The 17613-nt window shown below is 44.5% G+C and overlaps 2 protein-coding genes across 2 annotated transcripts; both read left to right on the top strand.

Moving 5' to 3' along the window:
* Positions 1-1633: 1633 nt before the first annotated feature.
* LOC306918164 (uncharacterized protein) lies at positions 1634-4340 on the top strand (the record flags this gene model as incomplete). Its single annotated transcript, XM_079531046.1, has 5 exons — positions 1634-1668; positions 3100-3191; positions 3679-3944; positions 4076-4132; positions 4299-4340. 5 exons carry the CDS (start codon positions 1634-1636, stop codon positions 4338-4340), a joined length of 492 nt encoding a protein of 163 aa, XP_079387172.1.
* A 1046-nt stretch (positions 4341-5386) lies between these two features.
* On the top strand, positions 5387-10959 carry LOC306918163 (uncharacterized protein). Its single transcript, XM_079531045.1, has 14 exons — positions 5387-5522; positions 5694-5762; positions 5872-5946; positions 6151-6219; positions 6723-6779; positions 6889-6963; positions 7154-7222; positions 7412-7480; positions 7669-7737; positions 7845-7977; positions 8888-8998; positions 9429-9536; positions 9812-10012; positions 10734-10959. The coding sequence occupies exons 1-14, from the start codon at positions 5442-5444 to the stop codon at positions 10880-10882; spliced, it is 1335 nt and encodes a 444-aa protein (XP_079387171.1). The 5' UTR covers positions 5387-5441; the 3' UTR covers positions 10883-10959.
* The last annotated feature ends 6654 nt before the right edge of the window (positions 10960-17613 follow it).

The following is a 17613-nucleotide window of genomic DNA, read 5'->3' as shown; positions in this document are numbered from 1 at the left end:
TATTAGGGGCCCATCTTTTAGTATGTTATATAGCTTGTCATGACGAACAATCTGATATGTGTCTTCTCCACACACGGTCATGTGGTTCAGAAAACTAGGGTTAGACTTTGATGCGCGATAGCTCCTCCCACAAAGGTCGAAAATGGGCGTGCTTTACATCCACGCATAGCTATCGATGATACGAACGCGCCAATATGTGTCTCCCCGCGCACGGACGTGTGGTTCTCAAAATTAGGGTTAGCATTTCACCATTCAATACACTGTACGGTTTACCATGTCTATATGGCTTGTGGATTACAGGTCAGAGTTGGAGAACTCTTGTTACGGGTGTCGCACGAGAATGGCGGACCTATCGGAGCGTAGATCTTGGAGAGCTGTACGCGCCCATGTGAATTACTTGGCTGACGGACCTATCGTTCCCGAGCTATCGCGCGTTGAAAACTAACCCTAACGCTAGCCAATTAAGAGAACCGTAAGTCCGTGTGCTGGGAAACACATATCAGCGTGTTCAGCTTGTCGTGCTGAGTCCGAAAATGGTCTCACTTTTTCCCAGACGTGTTTCGAGGGCAAGGGACCGATAGGAGGCGTTTACACCCACTTCCTGACATCGTAGAGAGATAAGACCACCACCGTTGGGGGTCCCCAGGGGTCCCCGAACCTTGAGACCCCCAAAAACGCCCCCACGGGGTGTGTGTGTGTGTGTGTGTGTGTGTGTGTGTGTGTGCGCGCGTGTGTAATAATCCACTCGAGAACAGTTCGCCTGCACCGACTTCAAATTCGACACGTGTTCCACACCACCACAGGGAGTGCAGTTCCCGGTGTCGAGTCGCTCTAACCTACGGTTGTCCAGAACTGACCCAAAAAGGCATCTGCCCGGGCTCTGGACAGCTAGGGCCCCTGCCCTGCATGGGTCCATATATGGAGCTGACATCATAACACTCCATATTTGGGCATGCCTGACACAGAACTACATATCTGTTCTGACATCACAAGTTCACAACCCTCCATTGTTTGGCATGCCTGACACAGAACTCCATATATAGGAAAGGGACACGCTCCATATGGCCAGTACATAATTCATTCCATATGTTGATCTGACCCCACATTCCAAAGCACCAGCGCTCACCAAGCAGTCTGCCGTCACTCAGGCAGATGCGTGCACACATACGTCCTCGCCCTCAGGGCGTCTTACTGGTATATACACTTTATTTAGGCTACATTATGTCATCCAAACCACTGGTTTACAGGGTTTTCCATATAAGCATCTTCACTTATAAACCGTGGTAAAATGTATTGCAAAAGGCAACCACACTAATTTCATCATTCTATTTAATCTATTAATATTGTTTGATCTAGCTCCAATACCCATATAATGCTTTATAGGGTCAAGTAATCTATCTATACTTTGTAGTGATGATGTCTTAATTTGATCATTGATGACAGCCTAACTTCATGGGCCGGAAAAAGTATCTCATTGGGTCTGACTCGGCAATGGGCCCGCCTCTACGATCGTATCTCGAAGGCCATTGGACACTAAACCGGAAACAGCTGATTTATCCAGAGAAAGCGAGAGAAAGGCGCGCGGGGCTCCAGTGACGAACAGCGTTTGTCAGCATAAGAGCAACACGACAAAATGGACAAAAGTAAACCGAACGCCGGAGGGAAAAGGTAAGAATGAAACAAATATAGTTTCAAGGAATATGTGTTCCAAGTAATGTTTAGAACGGCAGAATATAGTTGTAAGTTGAGCGGTATTAGTAGCCTACGTGAATGTAGGGATAGGGAACCCTGAGGAGACCATGCTGCTTGTGCTAGCACATTAGCTAGCAACAGAGAGAACTAACATGCTAACGTTTGCTGGAAGCTAGTTGTATACGCAAGCATATGTTACAGAACAATAATAAAGACGTCCTTTTAAGAAAAAATCGACACTGCTATATGCCAGGGTTTTTCAACTGATTGTGGGCAATGCAGGGACCATCAACCTGACTAAGAATAAATCTGGGACACGGGGAGGACATGGGCTTGGCGTTGGAGCTTGAAATAAATAAATAAAAATGACTTGAATTTGTGGTTTTCAACCCATCTCATATCAAGGTCCATTATTTACTGGGCATTTGTGCCACGGCCCACTATTTGATGAGCTTTAGCCCCTCAGACCCGAAACTAAATAGTATTTTCAATCATTGGATAATATTTGGTCCACAATGCCATGCTGTATTGATGTTGGTATAGGAGTAAGACCCCCAGGGGGTCCTTGAGGGAGTTCCAGGGGCTCCCAGCTAGATGGATAGTTGGGAACCAAATGGACCTCTACACACTTGGAGTTAGGAATGGAACATTGATTTGACTATATTATAAATGTGGGTCCAAGAGATGGAATTGCCATTAAATGAGATCCGTAGCCTAATGCATGTTGGGTTGACATTGGGCCTGGGGGTACATTTTATACAACATTATATCACAAAAGAATGTCTTGTCTGGTTAGGGTGATTATTCACAGACTATCATTGAGAGACACTCTTACTGTGGAGTGTGATTGTCTCACACCTGTGAACATGATGTATGTATGCTGCTGGGAACATTATTGTAAGACAATATTGATGAAGGTTAATCTTCAGAATAAATTGAGTTGCTAAGCAAGGAGCAGTGTGCAACATTTTATTTGTGAAATGGTGTTTATTAATTAAAATGGTGTATCTTTTCAAATGGGGGGTCCGTGGGCTAATTGTCAATTTGAGGTTCGCACAAGAAAGTTTGAGAACCACTGGTGTGGACTATTTGTAAATTAATGCAGATGTTTTAACAAAAACAATATCTAAGGGTCCATGTGTTTACTAGATGTCCATTTAGCTGGGGACCACCTGGAAACCCCTAATAAGGAACGGTCCCCGGACCACTGGTTGAGAACCACCAGTCTAATGCATAGGATACAATGGGTGATTGAATTTACAAAAGGCTGAGAACCAATGTTGGGAAAATTATGTCTGTCTTGTAAAACGTTTCTATAGAGTTGACATCTCTAGCTCTAATACAACTTTAACAATGTAATCTGCATTCACAATGTGCCCCTTACATTTCCTATTCAATGTTCCACAGAATGGTCAATGTGAAAAAGAGGCCACGCAATATTCCTACAAAATTGAAGGACTACGAGGCAACAGGGGGTGAAGAGCTCTGTCAGGATGACGGTAAGCCTGTGTGTTGGAAGTGAAAACATGTGTTAAATATAGCTGTATTCAGTGTTTGGCAAGTTCACTTTCTACAGTTCAGTTCACAAATTTAAAAACGAACGTCTTTAGTTCATCATTAAAAATGTTTCCAAAAATGAACCATTTAAGTTATTTTTAGTTCATTTTTTCCCAATACGTTGCTGCGAGCTATTTTAAAATGATTGCCACCACATAGAACCACAGACTATATTCCTAATGGGAATAAAGATTGGTCTTTGGTTCTATAAAAACCGTAAAAACACTTTGGCAACATGTTTCTCAGTGCTTTGGGTTGGCATGTGTTCTCATTGTTCTGTGCCTGGCTGTCTGTGGATCAGGATCAGCGCGTCTGGTCTGCGAGTGCACAAGACGCACATCATCATTGCCTCGCTAAACCTTGATTGTAAAAAATAATTTGAATATCACACCACAAATATTGTGTTTCTTTTGTTTTTCTGCTCTTTAGGTTTAAATGTATTCGTCCAGTTTGTGGAGGACGGGGAGACTGCACGTATCCACAGAGCCTGTGACCTACAGACGGATACAATAATTCATTCCTTCAGAGATTTAAAGGCGAAGGATGAGGTCTTGGCCAAATGGCAGGATGGGAAATTCTATAAAGCCAGAGTGCTGTCTGTCTGCCCCAATGCCCCCCCCCCCCAAAAAAAAAAGAAGCCAAGCCTGGACACCGTCAGTCACGCTGCAAGTGTGTACTACAGTACTCCGTCAAAGGTTATTTTAATTTCATTGTGACTTAAATTTAAATTTCAGATTAGTGAGTCAATCTACAAGCACAACGCATTGCATCACAAGGCATTGTGACAAAAAAATAAGGAATGTCTTTGTGGTGTCTCAATCTGCAGCCTTCTGTTCCACCTGGGCACGTACACCTGGTATCCAGCCCACCTCTTCCCGAGAAGGTAACATGCTGTTACCTTCATATATATCATATTTGTTTCATTGTGAGTTTGTTATTGTTTGGGTCTCTATATGTTCAAGCTCAACGCATTGCATCACAATGTATTGTGAGCTAGTAGATGTGTGACACACTCAAATATAAGTAATGTCTTTGTGATCTCTCTGCAGCTTTTAGGTCCACCTGGGCTAGAGCTTAAGATTTCAGCCTGAGCCCGTCGGACCAGACGGGCCGGGCACAATTGGTCACGTACTTGTTTTTAGCGTACCTAAAGGGCCTTGCAAACGTGAAGCGAGGAACGCAGGCGTTGTTGCCTGGAACACAGGTCTCCTCCAGGTCTGTTGAGGGGCGCAACAACACAAGCGTAAAAAAAAACGAATCCAGGTCTGGTGAGTCGCGGGCGTGTGCACGTAACGAGCACGTGCGCAACAAATTCACGGGACTGCGCTCACGTAAATACGCTTGCGTTGTCGCACCGCGACTTCTCCGAGTAAAATCACAGGTCTCATTGAAAATGAACTATTGGCACGTTTTATCGCTCCCCGTTTGCAAGGCCCTTTATTCCGCAGGTGCAGCATTGTCTCTCGCTGCTGTTGCTGTACAGCAGGGGTGTCCAAACCTTTTCTTTTTTCCGAAGGGGCCATATCAGAAAATATTACACCCACACTTTGAACAAAGCACAAATAACTCAGCCTTTTCAGCCTTATTTCACATTACCAGATGTGCAAGGTAGAAAATGAAATAAAATGGCCTTTCTTTGACCCCTTCAGAATGAGACAAAGAATCCTGACAAATTATACTCTGGGAAACGCAAAGGCTATAAAACTTCAATGTAAAAATCTAGCCGGGTTGTATAAAATGTATACCCAGGCCGCATTTGGCCCGTGGGCTGGACTTTGGACACCCCTACTGTACAGGCTGCTGCACAGCGCTGCTCTGCCCCCCCCACAGCACGTCTGTGTGTGTGACAGCTTGATTTCAGTGCGAGCCCGAGTCAGCCCAACACACAGGACGGGTTTCGTGAAGTTCTTGTTGGGCTTTGGGTTGGGCTCGGGCTGATGTTGAGTGGGGCTCAAATATTTAGGCCTGATTAAAGCTCTAACCTGGGCCACACGTCCACCCGGTCTCTACCAAGGCCTGGACACCTGTTCCTGACATGGTAAAATGCTGTTTTAATTGGATTTCATATTGCTTTTTGTTACAATACAGATTACTTTTTTGGTATATCTTCAAGCTCGCAACGCATTGCATCATTACGCAATGTGTTGTGATGCCTTTTTAAAAAATATGTTTGACAGACTAGAAAATAAGGAATGTCTTTGTATCTGCAGCGTTTTGGCTCACCCGTGCCAGGCATCCATTCTACCCACGCCAGCCCACCTGTTCTTGACGAGGTAAAATGCTGTTAAGTGGATTTCATATCTGTTACATTTCAGATTACTTTTAAATTGGTCTGTCTTCAAGACTTACAACGCATTGTATCACAACGTATTGCACATCTACGCTGGTAGATGTGCCATTTTTGACAAACTCAAAAATAAGGAATGTATTTGATCTCTCCGCAGGCTCCTGGTCCAGCTGGGCCTTTCGTCCATCCAGGCTCTACACAGGCCAGCGCACCTGGTCCTGTGAAGGTAAAATGCTGTTGGACACAACGCATTGCATCATGATGTATTGTAAGCTAGTAGATGTGCCATGTTTGACAGATTAAAAATATGTAATGTCTTTGTGATGTCTCTGCAGCCTCCTGTTGCATCGGGGCCACATGTCCGACACCCAGTCTCTACCCAGGCCTGCAGGGCACCTGTTCCTGACATGGTAAAATGCTGTTTTAATTGGATTTCATATTTATTTCATTGTGACTGTTACATTACAGATTACTTTTTTGGTATATCTTCAAGCTCACAGCGCATTGCATCAATACACATTCGCATTGTGCACTAGTAGATTTTTGCACTAGCCTTTTTGAAGATGTTTGACAGACTAGAAAATAAGGAATGTCTTATGATGATGTATCTGCAGCTTTTTCGCTCACCTGTGCCAGGCATCCACTCCGTTTCTACCCACGCCAGCCCACCTATTCCTGATGAGGTAAAATGCTGTTTTAAGTGGATTTCATATTTATTGTTACATTTTAGATTACTTTTAAATTAGTCTGTCTTCAAGACTTACAACGCATTGTATCGTGACGTATTGTGAGCTAGCAAGATGTGCCATTTTTGAAGATCCCAGCAAGCCAAATTACGTTATGGTGGCGTTCAGGACTAGGCCAGATCACAGCCCATATGGGGAGGATCTTTGCGTCATATCCAAGATGTCTTCACCAGTTAAATATAACTTATTCTGGGCTAGATCTGACTAGTTATGATATGACTTAAGTTGATCTGGCCTCGATCGGATTCTCTCTGATTCATCCAGGGACGTCCGTCTTAGTGGGCAAAATCTATGTTCGTTGAAATCAGGTGATATTCTGGGCCAGATCTGACTAGTCTTGGTTTGACTTGATTTGGCCCCAAATTCGTCCAGGTCCTGACCGTGCTTGCTGGGATGTTTGACAAACTAGAAAATAAGGAATGTCTTTGATCTCTCCGCAGGCTCCTGGTCCAGCTGGGCCGGTCTCTACACAGGCCAGCGCTCCTGGTCCTGTGAGGGTAAAATGCTGTTGGACACAACGCATTGCATCATGATGTATTGTAAGCTAGTAGATGTGCCATGTTTGACAGATTAAAAATATGTAATGTCTTTGTGATGTCTCTGCAGCCTCCTGTTGCATCGGGGCCACATGTCCGACACCCAGTCTCTACCCAGGCCTGCAGGGCACCTGTTCCTGACATGGTAAAATGCTGTTTTAATTGGATTTCATATTTATTTGTGACTTTGTTACATTACATATTACTTTTTTGGTATATCTTCAAGCTCACAGCGCATTGCATCAATACACATTCGCATTGTGCACTAGTAGATGTGCCTTTTTGTAGATGTTTGACAGATTACTAAAAAAGGAATGTCTTTGTGGTCTCTATAGCTTTTTGGCTCATCTGGCCCACAGGTCCACCCGGTTTCCAACCAGGCCTGGCCCCCTGTTCCTGACATGGTACAATGCTGTTTGAATTGGATTTCATATTTGTTTCATTGTGACTGTTACATTACAAATTACTTGTAATTGTTTTTTCTTCAAGCTTACAATGCATTGCATCATGATGTATTGCAACCTAGTAGATGTGCCGTTTTTGAAGATGTTTGACAGATTACTAAAAAAGGAATGTCTTTGTGGTCTCTATAGCTTTTTGGCTCATCTGGCCCACAGGTCCACCCGGTTTCCAACCAGGCCTGGCCCCCTGTTCCTGACATGGTACAATGCTGTTTGAATTGGATTTCATATTTGTTTCATTGTGACTGTTACATTACAAATTACTTGTAATTGTTTTTTCTTCAAGCTCTCAATGCATTGCATCATGATGTATTGTAAGCTAGAAGATGCACATTATTTTTGTTTAACAGACAAAAAAAATCAGGAATGTCTTTGTGGTCTCTCTGCAGCTTTTGGACCCACCTTGCCCACAAGTCCACCCGGTTTCCAACCAGGGCTGGCCACATGTTCCTGACATGGTAAAGTGCCGTATGAATTTGATTTGATATTTGTTTCATTGTGACTTTGTTAAATTATACATTACTTTTGAATTGGCAGATTAAAATAATAAGGAATGTCTTTTTAGTCTCTGCAGTCAAGCTGGGGCTCTACATATGCAGACTTGGATCAGCCGACTCAACCCACACCTGAAGCATCCTTTCTGCACATGATGACCCATCACACACCATCCCCGCCGTCATCTATTAATGACCTGGAAGGTGTGGTTCCTCAGATAAGTGTCAGCATTCGTATTATGTGCTTCAAATTCAGTATGCAATAGATCGGCTCTATACCTGGCATGAATTGAAATGCGGCTGTTGCCATCTAGCCTGTGTTCCGCGGATCTGAAAATGTCACTTCGCAACTCAGTCTGGGCAGAGTCTGCTTGACTCGTGTTTCATAACATCAACTGTTACGCCAGGGCTCCACCGGACGCGTTGCGTCTCCGTTGCGTGCGTCAAAAAACGCACCGGTTCAATTTGAATGCACGCGTTAATGTCACGCAACGCGGGCAGTGGAGCCACCCTTCATTGATTAAAAAGGGAACATTCCCTGACGGTGACGGAGACGCGACGCTGACGTGCCCGGTGGAGCCCCAGTGTTACGTATCCACGTTGTTGCTGATACGTCATCAGCCAGCGCCACTCTGTCCATGCTTCTCACTGTTGAAAAGAATTGCGCCGTTCGAGACTCTAGTAAAAACCTACAGTAAAAGGTAAACGATTCAGTAGTCCACCGTCAGATTCAGTAGTACAAAAAAAAACCTGACGGCTGTGTGGGCTGAGTTAGTGAATGATAAGGGGACGTTGCAGGGCAACAGCAGTAGCTCGTGGTGCGCATTGATATGATGCCAAACTGGTGTTTTTCCTCAACCTGCACCACAGACCAATCAGAAGCCATGGTTCCATTTCAACCTTTCATATGTCCCGCCTACCTTGGAGAATAGGAGACTGTCCAGAGTCCAGACTGAGTTGTGACATTTTCAGATCCCCGGGAACGCAGTGAATCAGGCTGGAAAGGCTAGTTGCCGTCATGAATTGAAATAAATGTAATTTGACTGCTGGCATCGTTCTATCTTTTTTGTTTTGTTGTACTGTTTGACTGATGTTGTGCTTTCATTCTTTCTAGTTCCTCAGCTAAATCCTGGTGGAGGGTGGCAGCCATGTGATTCCTGCCGGGTTGAGGTCCTCAAACTGAAGGGGCAACTAAAGAAAATGACAGACATCATTTCCAGTATCGGTAAGTCGATTAATTGGCTGTCTTTTTTTGTAATGCCCTGTGAGTTCTCTGTCATCGACCCCTGCTACTGAACAAATCTTCTATAGCAATGGCTGCGATCAGGATATAGTGCTATTTAATACTTATATGTTGGTAAATGGTGCATTTATATAGCACATTTATCCAAGGCGCTTTACATCGTTTACATTACATTCACACACACATTCATACAACTTTGGTGGCGGTAACCATTCAAGGCACCAACCAGCACATCAGGAGTGTGCTCCTGCAGTGTCTTGCTCAAGGACACTTCGACACTAACTCTGGGAAAGCCCGGGTTCGTACTGGCAACCTTGCGGTTACCATCCAGCCACTCTACCCCTGAGCCACCGCTGCCCCTTGGTATTGTCATTGTTTTACAAACTCACTATGTTTTTCCTCTTCATTCAAGGAACGGAGCACCTGCCAGCTCTACATAGGCTTGTAGACTTGGCTGGGGGTGGGGATATGCCGACCGATGTCAGAAGTTCAGGTGTCGGGATGCAGGAGCTCTATCCAGGTATGGTCTCTCAATGTTTTGGTATTTATTTATTTCACAACACTAGATGCTTCACAGTGATGTTTACCATACATTTCACACTACAATAAGAAAATCAATTGTTTCCTATACTATGCTTTGCGATCTGTTATAGCTAGGATGTGAAGTTTTCTTTAGAAGATCTGTTTATTTTTTTCCATTGTACACAGAGCAGAAATGGTCAATGTAGCTGCATTACAAGTACAAAACGTGTGTTTTTAAAATGCAGTTTGTGAAATGTGTTAATTGCTTCACAGGCTGTGGACTGTACCTGTCTTCAGTGGATTTTGCAGCCATTCACCATTCCGCTAAGAAGGACTGTAAAACCCTGTTCCACCATCTGTTTGACAAAGTATTCACGGCTGAAGTATGTGTCAACGCAGTTGTTCTTGGAAAGCATGGTGTGGTTCCAGAAGGAAAACACAGGCTGGACTCCACCAAAGTAGAAGCCATTACAAGTACGTTTTCCACACTGTGTGTCACACACACACACACACACACACACACACACACACACTAGGGCTGTAAACGGGTGCGAGAGGCCAGCAAGCCCATGTATTTTTCTAAAGTGGTGTAGATTATTTAATATCCCTTGTCTTGTATGGGTTGTATATGTCTTTTATGGCGTTCATTAACTTAGGCCTTTGGGCCGATTGCTGACACTGTGCCTTAGATAAGCCTCTCTACCATTGGTTACCGTGGCCTCGTGCCTATACCATGGGTTACCTTGGCCTCATGCGTATACCTAAAGCCAACATGGGGAACCTGCATTCAGTGCTGATGGTCTGAGGACCGAAAGTCTGCTCTGTCACTTTTTACACTTTAATGGCTACACCCAAATTAGCCTTATTTAGCCTTCAATGTGTGATCCCCTTTTTGCTTATGGATATGTGATGTAACTAATGCATTTATGTGGGGAATGTTTCTGGTACATTGTGCAGTTGGTAGTACAGAAATGCAACACTGTATCATGTTGAAGCTATGTTTAAGCTGCAGCTTAACATGATGTTGCAGTGGTGGGTTTAACCTTAGTTGGCCTTGACTGTGGCTATGCTGTGGTCAGTCACTTCTTAATGTAACATTACTTGGGTAAATTATCTTTACTTCTGAGAAGAAACGAAATGGTGGGGGACATGTTGACCGTGCTTGTATAACTAATTTAATCTTCTCTGTCTGCAGACTATGTCTTACGGTGTGCCACCCTGGATGGATGGAAGGGAATATCCAAAGAGGCCATCAAGAAGGCCATGGCAAATAAGTGCCGCTCCCGCCACGTCCAAAACAAAGCTACTGCCAGCCCAACATCGGGCCCTGTGGCTCATCACTGAGTTTATCTGTAGTCTACCAAGCTGTAGATTCTGAACATTTATTTCTTGGCACAAAAAGGGTAAATTAGGGAGGGTGAGGTGAATACAAACAGCAAACATTATTTAACATATTGGTATCAGTATTTATTAAATTGTTATTTACAAAGGAATCGGCCAAGAATTCAGAAGAGCGAGGTGAATTTCCTGGCTGACCGGGTCGGCCCATGGGTCCAGGGGCCGACCCCTGGCCAACCTCGCTCCTTCTGAATTCTTGGCCGATTCCTTTGTAAATAACAATTTAATAAATACTGATACCAATATGTTAAATAATGTTTGCTGTTTGTATTCACCTCGCCCTCCCTCCAAGAATTTCCCGACCCCCAGTTTGAGGGTCTCCCCCTGGCCTCTGACGGTCCCGATCCCCAGTTTGACGGTCCCCCCCTGGCCTCTGACGGTCCCGACCCCCAGTTTGAGGGTCCCCCCCCTGGCCTCTGACGGTCCCGATCCCCAGTTTGACGGTCCCCCCCCCCCCCCTGGCCTCTGACGGTCCCCCCCTGGCCTCTGACGGTATTTGTGTATATTGGTTGCATACCTGTTACTTGCACTTGATAAAAAAATAAAGTTTTATTGAATATCAATATTTGCACGTTTACTGTATCTCATTTACAGGTCAATTATATCTCAAATGAGAGTTATTGGAGATCTCACCTACGTCTCGTTTATGTCTCACTGTAATCTCAACCAAAGCTACTCATTTGTTTATGGCTCCATGAGAATGGGACTCGAGCCAATAGAGAGATCTCGCCTATGTCTCGTTTCTGTCTCACTGTAATCTCAACCAAAGCTACTCAATTGTTTATGGCTCCATGAGAATGTGACTCGAGCCAATAGAGAGATCTCATTTCTGTCTCACTGTAATCTCAACCAAAGCTACTCAATTGTTTATGGCTCCATGAGAATGGGACTCGAGCCAATAGAGAGATCTCATTTCTGTCTCACTGTAATCTCAACTAAAGCTAGTCAGTTGTTGCTTATTTGTGGCTCCATAAGAATCGGACACTAACGAGACTTAAAGTAGCCAATAGAGAGATCTCCTCTACGTCTCATATTTCTCTCACTATAATCTCACTATAATCTCAAATAAAGCTCCCCTTATTGCTCCTAAGGGATTTTAGGAGCAGTAAACGAGACATAAGTGGTCTACAAATGAAACACAAATGAGAAACAAAATGTTTAGCTCCTTTCTGTCTCAGAAGCAATAGATCAGCTTTAAATGAGACATAGATTTTTCCTCTGGGTTTTATCCAAGGTGCTTTACATAGATTGTGCGCTTTACATAGATTCACCCATTCACTTTGAGACCCCTGTTATTGAACACACACACACACACACACACACACACACACACACACACACACACACACACACACACACACACACACACACACACACACAAACACACACATGGCGGAGGAAACCATGCAAGGCAGGCACCAACCTGCACATCGTGAGCAGTTAGGGGTTTGTTTACCGTCTTGCTCAAGGACACTTCGACACTAACTCCCTCTGGGGGAGCCCGGGATCTAACTGAGAATCTCGCAGTTGCCATCCGGCTGCTCTACCGGCCACTCTACCCCTGAGCCACTGCCACCCATGTGATTGCATTGGAATAGGTTTAGACTGCATTCATGCTAAAAATCCAACAATACCGTATAGCTTGAATGCAACAAAATACCACTCTATTTCCAATCAGTTCTAAACAATCTACTTTAACAAATTTCATTTTATTCTTTTTTTTTAATAATATTATGTATATATTTGCATTTGTCAACTTTTTCATGTCTTATTTAATGTATTTGGGGCTTTTTATTTCAAAACTGCTACAAACATTTGTCTTTGAAAAAGCTGTATTCTAAGCTGTCAACATGCATAAATGTTACAACCCATTTTGGGCGGGAACCCCTTTTGGTGTTAGCATTATGTTATGCTTTAGCTATTGAAAAATAGCAGATCTACAAGCTCGTAGCGCGCCACCGAGTGGTGCGCTACGAGCTTGTAGGTCTGCTATTTTTGAAAAATCGAAGAACCACTGACATAGAAACATAGCTTTTTCAGAAAACTGTCAGGATGTAGAAGACATTTTTAGAATCTGATCTCAGGTCAAAATGGGTTAAAAGCTCAGGTGGACATCTGCTGCCAACAGCAGCAGCAGCAGCCCAGTAATGCCTGATGTTATCCATGTTCCAGGGTGCAGCAGCAGCCCAGTAATGCCTGATGTTGTCCATGTTCCAGGGTGCAGCAGCAGCCCAGTAATGCCTGATGTTGTCCATGTTCCAGGGTGCAGCAGCAGCCCAGTAATGCCTGATGTTGTCCATGTTCCAGGGTGCCGCAGCAGCCCAGTAATGCCTGATGTTGTCCATGTTCCAGGGTGCAGCAGCAGCCCAGTAATGCCTGATGTTGTCCATGTTCCAGGGTGCAGCAGCAGCCCAGTAATGCCTGATGTTGTCCATGTTCCAGGGTGTTTATGGCATGGCGGAGTTACATCCAGTCACACGAGGAGATGAAGCATCTGGCCCAGAGACACGCCCACAGCAGAGTCCTCCTCACAACCATGAGACACTGGAGACGGAGCGCTGGACACCAGCTGAAGCTACGCATGAGGACAGAGCACAGACTGACCGTGGTGGTCAGAGACTGTCTGCAGCGCTGGACTGAACACGCTGTCAGTACGTCCCATATGAGATCTCCCCCCAGAGCCCCTGTCCCCCTTGGAATAATATCTAACATGTGTCTGACACTAGTGATTCTCTTTGTCAGATAATATTTGCAGTACTAACAACTTAAATCAATGCATTTTAAAGATGGATGATTTTTAACTTTTTCGGTTTTGTATTTGTCTATGGAGTTCTAACCAGGTGTGGTTAGAAATGAGAATATTCAAATATGTCTTGTCTTCCCTGTGTATTTGAGTCATTAAAGGATGGCTTTTCTAAATTCATCTCTCTCTCTCTGTCTCTCTGTCTCTCTCTCTCTCTCTCTCTCTCCCCCTCTCTCTCTCTCTCTCTCACTATGTGCGTGCGTGTGTGCGTGTGCATTTGTCCTCCCCATTTCTCTCCAGTGAAGCGTCGTCTGAAACAGCTTCTGTACCAGCATCTGGATGGCAAACAGAAACGTCTGAAGACAACATATTGGCTCAGCTGGCTTCAGGAGGTGGTCAAAGTCAGGAAGGCTCAAGAACATCACCACTGGACTGTGCTCAGCAGGTGAACCAGCGGGTAATGTGGGGGGATGTTTTGATGATGAGGGTGTCATGTGGCCAGGAGTGGAATGGCCTGTATCGTTTCAATCATGCCCTTTGGTGTGAAAGGTGATGGTATACCTCTTAAGCCATCAACGACAAGCCTGGTTCATGTTATTTTTGAGGGGCGCTAGCCCCTCCTATATTCAGCTATTAGTGTAGATTTCGTCTTACACAAACATTAAATTCCCATTGACAATGAATGGAGAATGTACGTCATATGTGGACGAGCAAATCGACATGTTAGGTCATGATGATGTACGATGATAAGAGCGCCCCTCACTTCACACGGGTGTGATTTCCCCCCCCCCCCCCCCCCACATGTCTCAAGATTTGCCATGATTAAACGCCATTGACATTGAAGGGAAAACTTACGTCATATGAGCAAATTGGCTAACCAATCACATGTTGGTGGGAGCAGTGCTTAATTGGCCAATAAGGGACCACCTTATGTAGCAATGTCAAATGTCCGCTAACATAAATTGATGTACGATGATGAAGAGCGCCCCCTCATTTCATTGTGATTTTTTACACTAATTACTTAAAGCTAAATAACATCCAAGATCCAGTTACATATTATAATAATGAGCTTTGTACAAGTGATTATTCCAGCCTTCTTACAGCATTCCTCACTTTCAACAACGTTTATAGGGTTCTTTTCCCATTCCACGTCAGACACACCCAACAGTGGCACGTCTACACTCAACACAGAACCAAAGTGCATCTCTGCCTTGTCACCGCTACAAGCCGGGGGGTCCAACACACCCTGCGCTTCACACATGCACGCACACACATTAAACTAAAAAGCTTTGCTGTTTGTTGAAGAGACACATTTTCGCTGAATTAATAGAGCAGAGCTTCAGAATGATACAGTAGCCTATGTATAGCCTATGTGAAAGTGAAAGGACCACAACAAGCCACTGGCTTTATTGCGTTGTGTGATATAAGCATAATAAAAGTAGGCTATATTGTGCGCACCTCAAAAGCTATAGTTAATTTCTCTCTGTGCATGCCTGAATGCACAGACTGCTATGAATGACGGCGACAAATATGTATTTATTTATATGTGGACTGAACTGAATATGTAAGTCAGAGAGACTACCTATAATAATTCCTGTTATAGTGTCCGTTATTTGCAAAGACTGTCGGAGGAGGGACTGTCCGAGGAGGGGGGGGGGGGGGGGGGGGGTATTTATACGAGCAAAAAGGAACGCGGGCTGCGGGCAGGTCAGGAATTCCCTTCACATTCACAATCATATGATATAAAAGTGTGCGCATCCTGGCGCTTATTCACTATTTCAGGAATAAATAGCCTTGTTGCACATGTTACCAATACATACACATTGGCCTCGGTTACATGCACAAAAATGAATTGTCTATTCTGTAGACTGTATGGCTCTGGGTTCAGAGTTCCAGTGATCCAGCTGTGTGACACTGTATTGTTCCACCACTTTTGCTTTGGCAATGTAAACGTATGTTTTCCCATGCCAATAAAGCCCTTTAAATTGAATTGAATTGATTCATGTCATAAGTGATCGCGGAATGTGCCGTCGCTTTGAAATGACAGCGGAGTACATTCCGATTCTAGAGGCAAACTGGCAAATCCACTCCACCACTCTGTCCTCGCATTGAATCCTCTCCTCCTCCACTCCTCCTCGCTGGGGGCGGAGCCGAGGAGCGAGTGGAGGACGCGAGGGGAGTGAGCGAGTGTGAAAGTTGCGGTATTGGAATTTGGCTTTATTCATCCTCCCGTTAAGCAACGCCCGGCCGTCCGGTCGTGGGGCCCCCTGTTGTCCCCCTTTGCGCTGCGCAGTGCCGTGCTAGCTTGCGCTGCAGAATTAGAGCAAGCTCACAATGCGTTGCAGCGTGACGCGTTGTGAGCTTGTAGATCGGCCGCGCGACCGCGCAACGCAGTCGAATTATACACCCAATGGAAACGAAACAAAAACAAGTTGAACACATGTAGCCAGGCTATAGTGCACAACCGCTCCCGCTCACAAACAAAACGACTTGCCACTCGAGTGAAGTGAAAAGGTATGCCGTCATGTCATGTAGGACTGTGTGTGGACAAAAAAGGTTTTATTTCAAATAATTAGTCACGCATGGACCGACGATCTCTCTCTCTCTCTCTCTCTCTCTCTAGTGAGTCTAGTCAGTCAGTGTCATGATTTCACAATTTTCTAATTGATTTTGAATTTTGATCGATCACAAACTGTCTGCAGGCAATCAAGCAAATGTGATACTTAATATTTATAACAAATAGGAAAGTGAAGGCAAAAGTAACGCTAACGCTAACGCGCGCGCACATGTTCCCCCAAAACACATCGCACAGGGCCTCGCATTTCTCCCAGACGCCTCTGCAGAAGAGCGCAGTTTGCCGGCCACTGCTACAGAGCTGACAATGAGGTTATATCTTCCCTTCTTCTCTGGAGTCCTGCCTCAGGGCTGTCGTTCCCTGATGTCATCGCTAGGGACTTCAGTAAGCAGGAACTGGGGGTGGCAATGAAGGACCGGTGCTTCAGTAGGCAGGAACTGGGGGTGGCAATGAAGGACCGGGAAGTCTGGCATAGCATTGTGGAATCCATGATCTTGACCGCGGTCGAAAAATGATGATGATGAAGAGTACTTTCTTTTAAGTACTCGCCAATACCGAGTCGATATGAGTACTTTTTGTTTTCGTTGAGTAACCACTTATTTTACCCCATTTTTCTTTCATTGTCATACCTTAATAATAATACATTTTATTTATAAGGCGCCTTTCAGGGCACTCAAGGTCGCTGTACAACAGGTTAAAACAGTTTATACAAACATATTTAAAAGCAAAACATAACGGGACTTCCGGTAGGAGTGGCTAAGCACATGGCTGCTTGACTTTTCAGCTCTCTCCGGTAAAATACATAAAACTCTCTAAAATCGAATTTAAATGTTTTAATTGCAAATTTCCTTTTGGAATGAATGAGAGGAGACAAACAAGGAGTCATACAGTGAGAAATATACGGGAAAAAACCACCGAAATCAACGAAATGGACGGAGAAAGACACGCGGGGCAAATGGATGTTGGCAACGAGGGAGCAACAGGTGGTTTACTCCAGAAGGCCCTCGAAAACATCACCAAAGAAATAAGAGACTTTAAAAAGGATCTGACCAGTGAGTTAAGCTCTTTTAAAGAAGATTTAAAAAAAGAACTGATGGCAGACCTTAAAGACCTCAGACAAGATGTAACGAAGAAATTTGAGGACACCGCAAAAGAAGCCCAGAAACAAGACACAAGAGTCGGCGAGGCGGAGGCCCGTATCGAAGAGACGGAAAGGTGGAACGGTGCAGTAAAAGAAGCTCTGCTCTGGTCTCTGGAACAACAGCGAATTCTGCAAGAATCCCTGGTTGAATTAGAAGGAAGATCAAGGAGAAACAACATGCGTGTCTATAATTTAGCAGAGGATAGTGAGAAAGACAG

The sequence above is a fragment of the Electrona antarctica genome (genome assembly GCF_951216825.1).
Source record: "Electrona antarctica genome assembly, contig: scaffold_573, whole genome shotgun sequence".
Taxonomy (NCBI): Eukaryota; Metazoa; Chordata; class Actinopteri; order Myctophiformes; family Myctophidae; genus Electrona; species Electrona antarctica.
Note: the sequence above shows the minus strand (reverse complement) of the source record. Positions and strands in the feature narration are given on the sequence as shown.

Bases quoted from the DNA above. Each gene is read 5' to 3' on its own strand.
- LOC306918163 (XM_079531045.1), top strand. From the start codon at position 5,442: ATGTCTTTGTATCTGCAGCGTTTTGGCTCACCCGTGCCAGGCATCCAT. The intron at 5,523-5,693 runs GTAAAATGCTGT...ATCTCTCCGCAG, and splicing joins GCCCACCTGTTCTTGACGAG to GCTCCTGGTCCAGCTGGGCC. The intron at 6,964-7,153 runs GTAAAATGCTGT...TGGTCTCTATAG, and splicing joins GGGCACCTGTTCCTGACATG to CTTTTTGGCTCATCTGGCCC.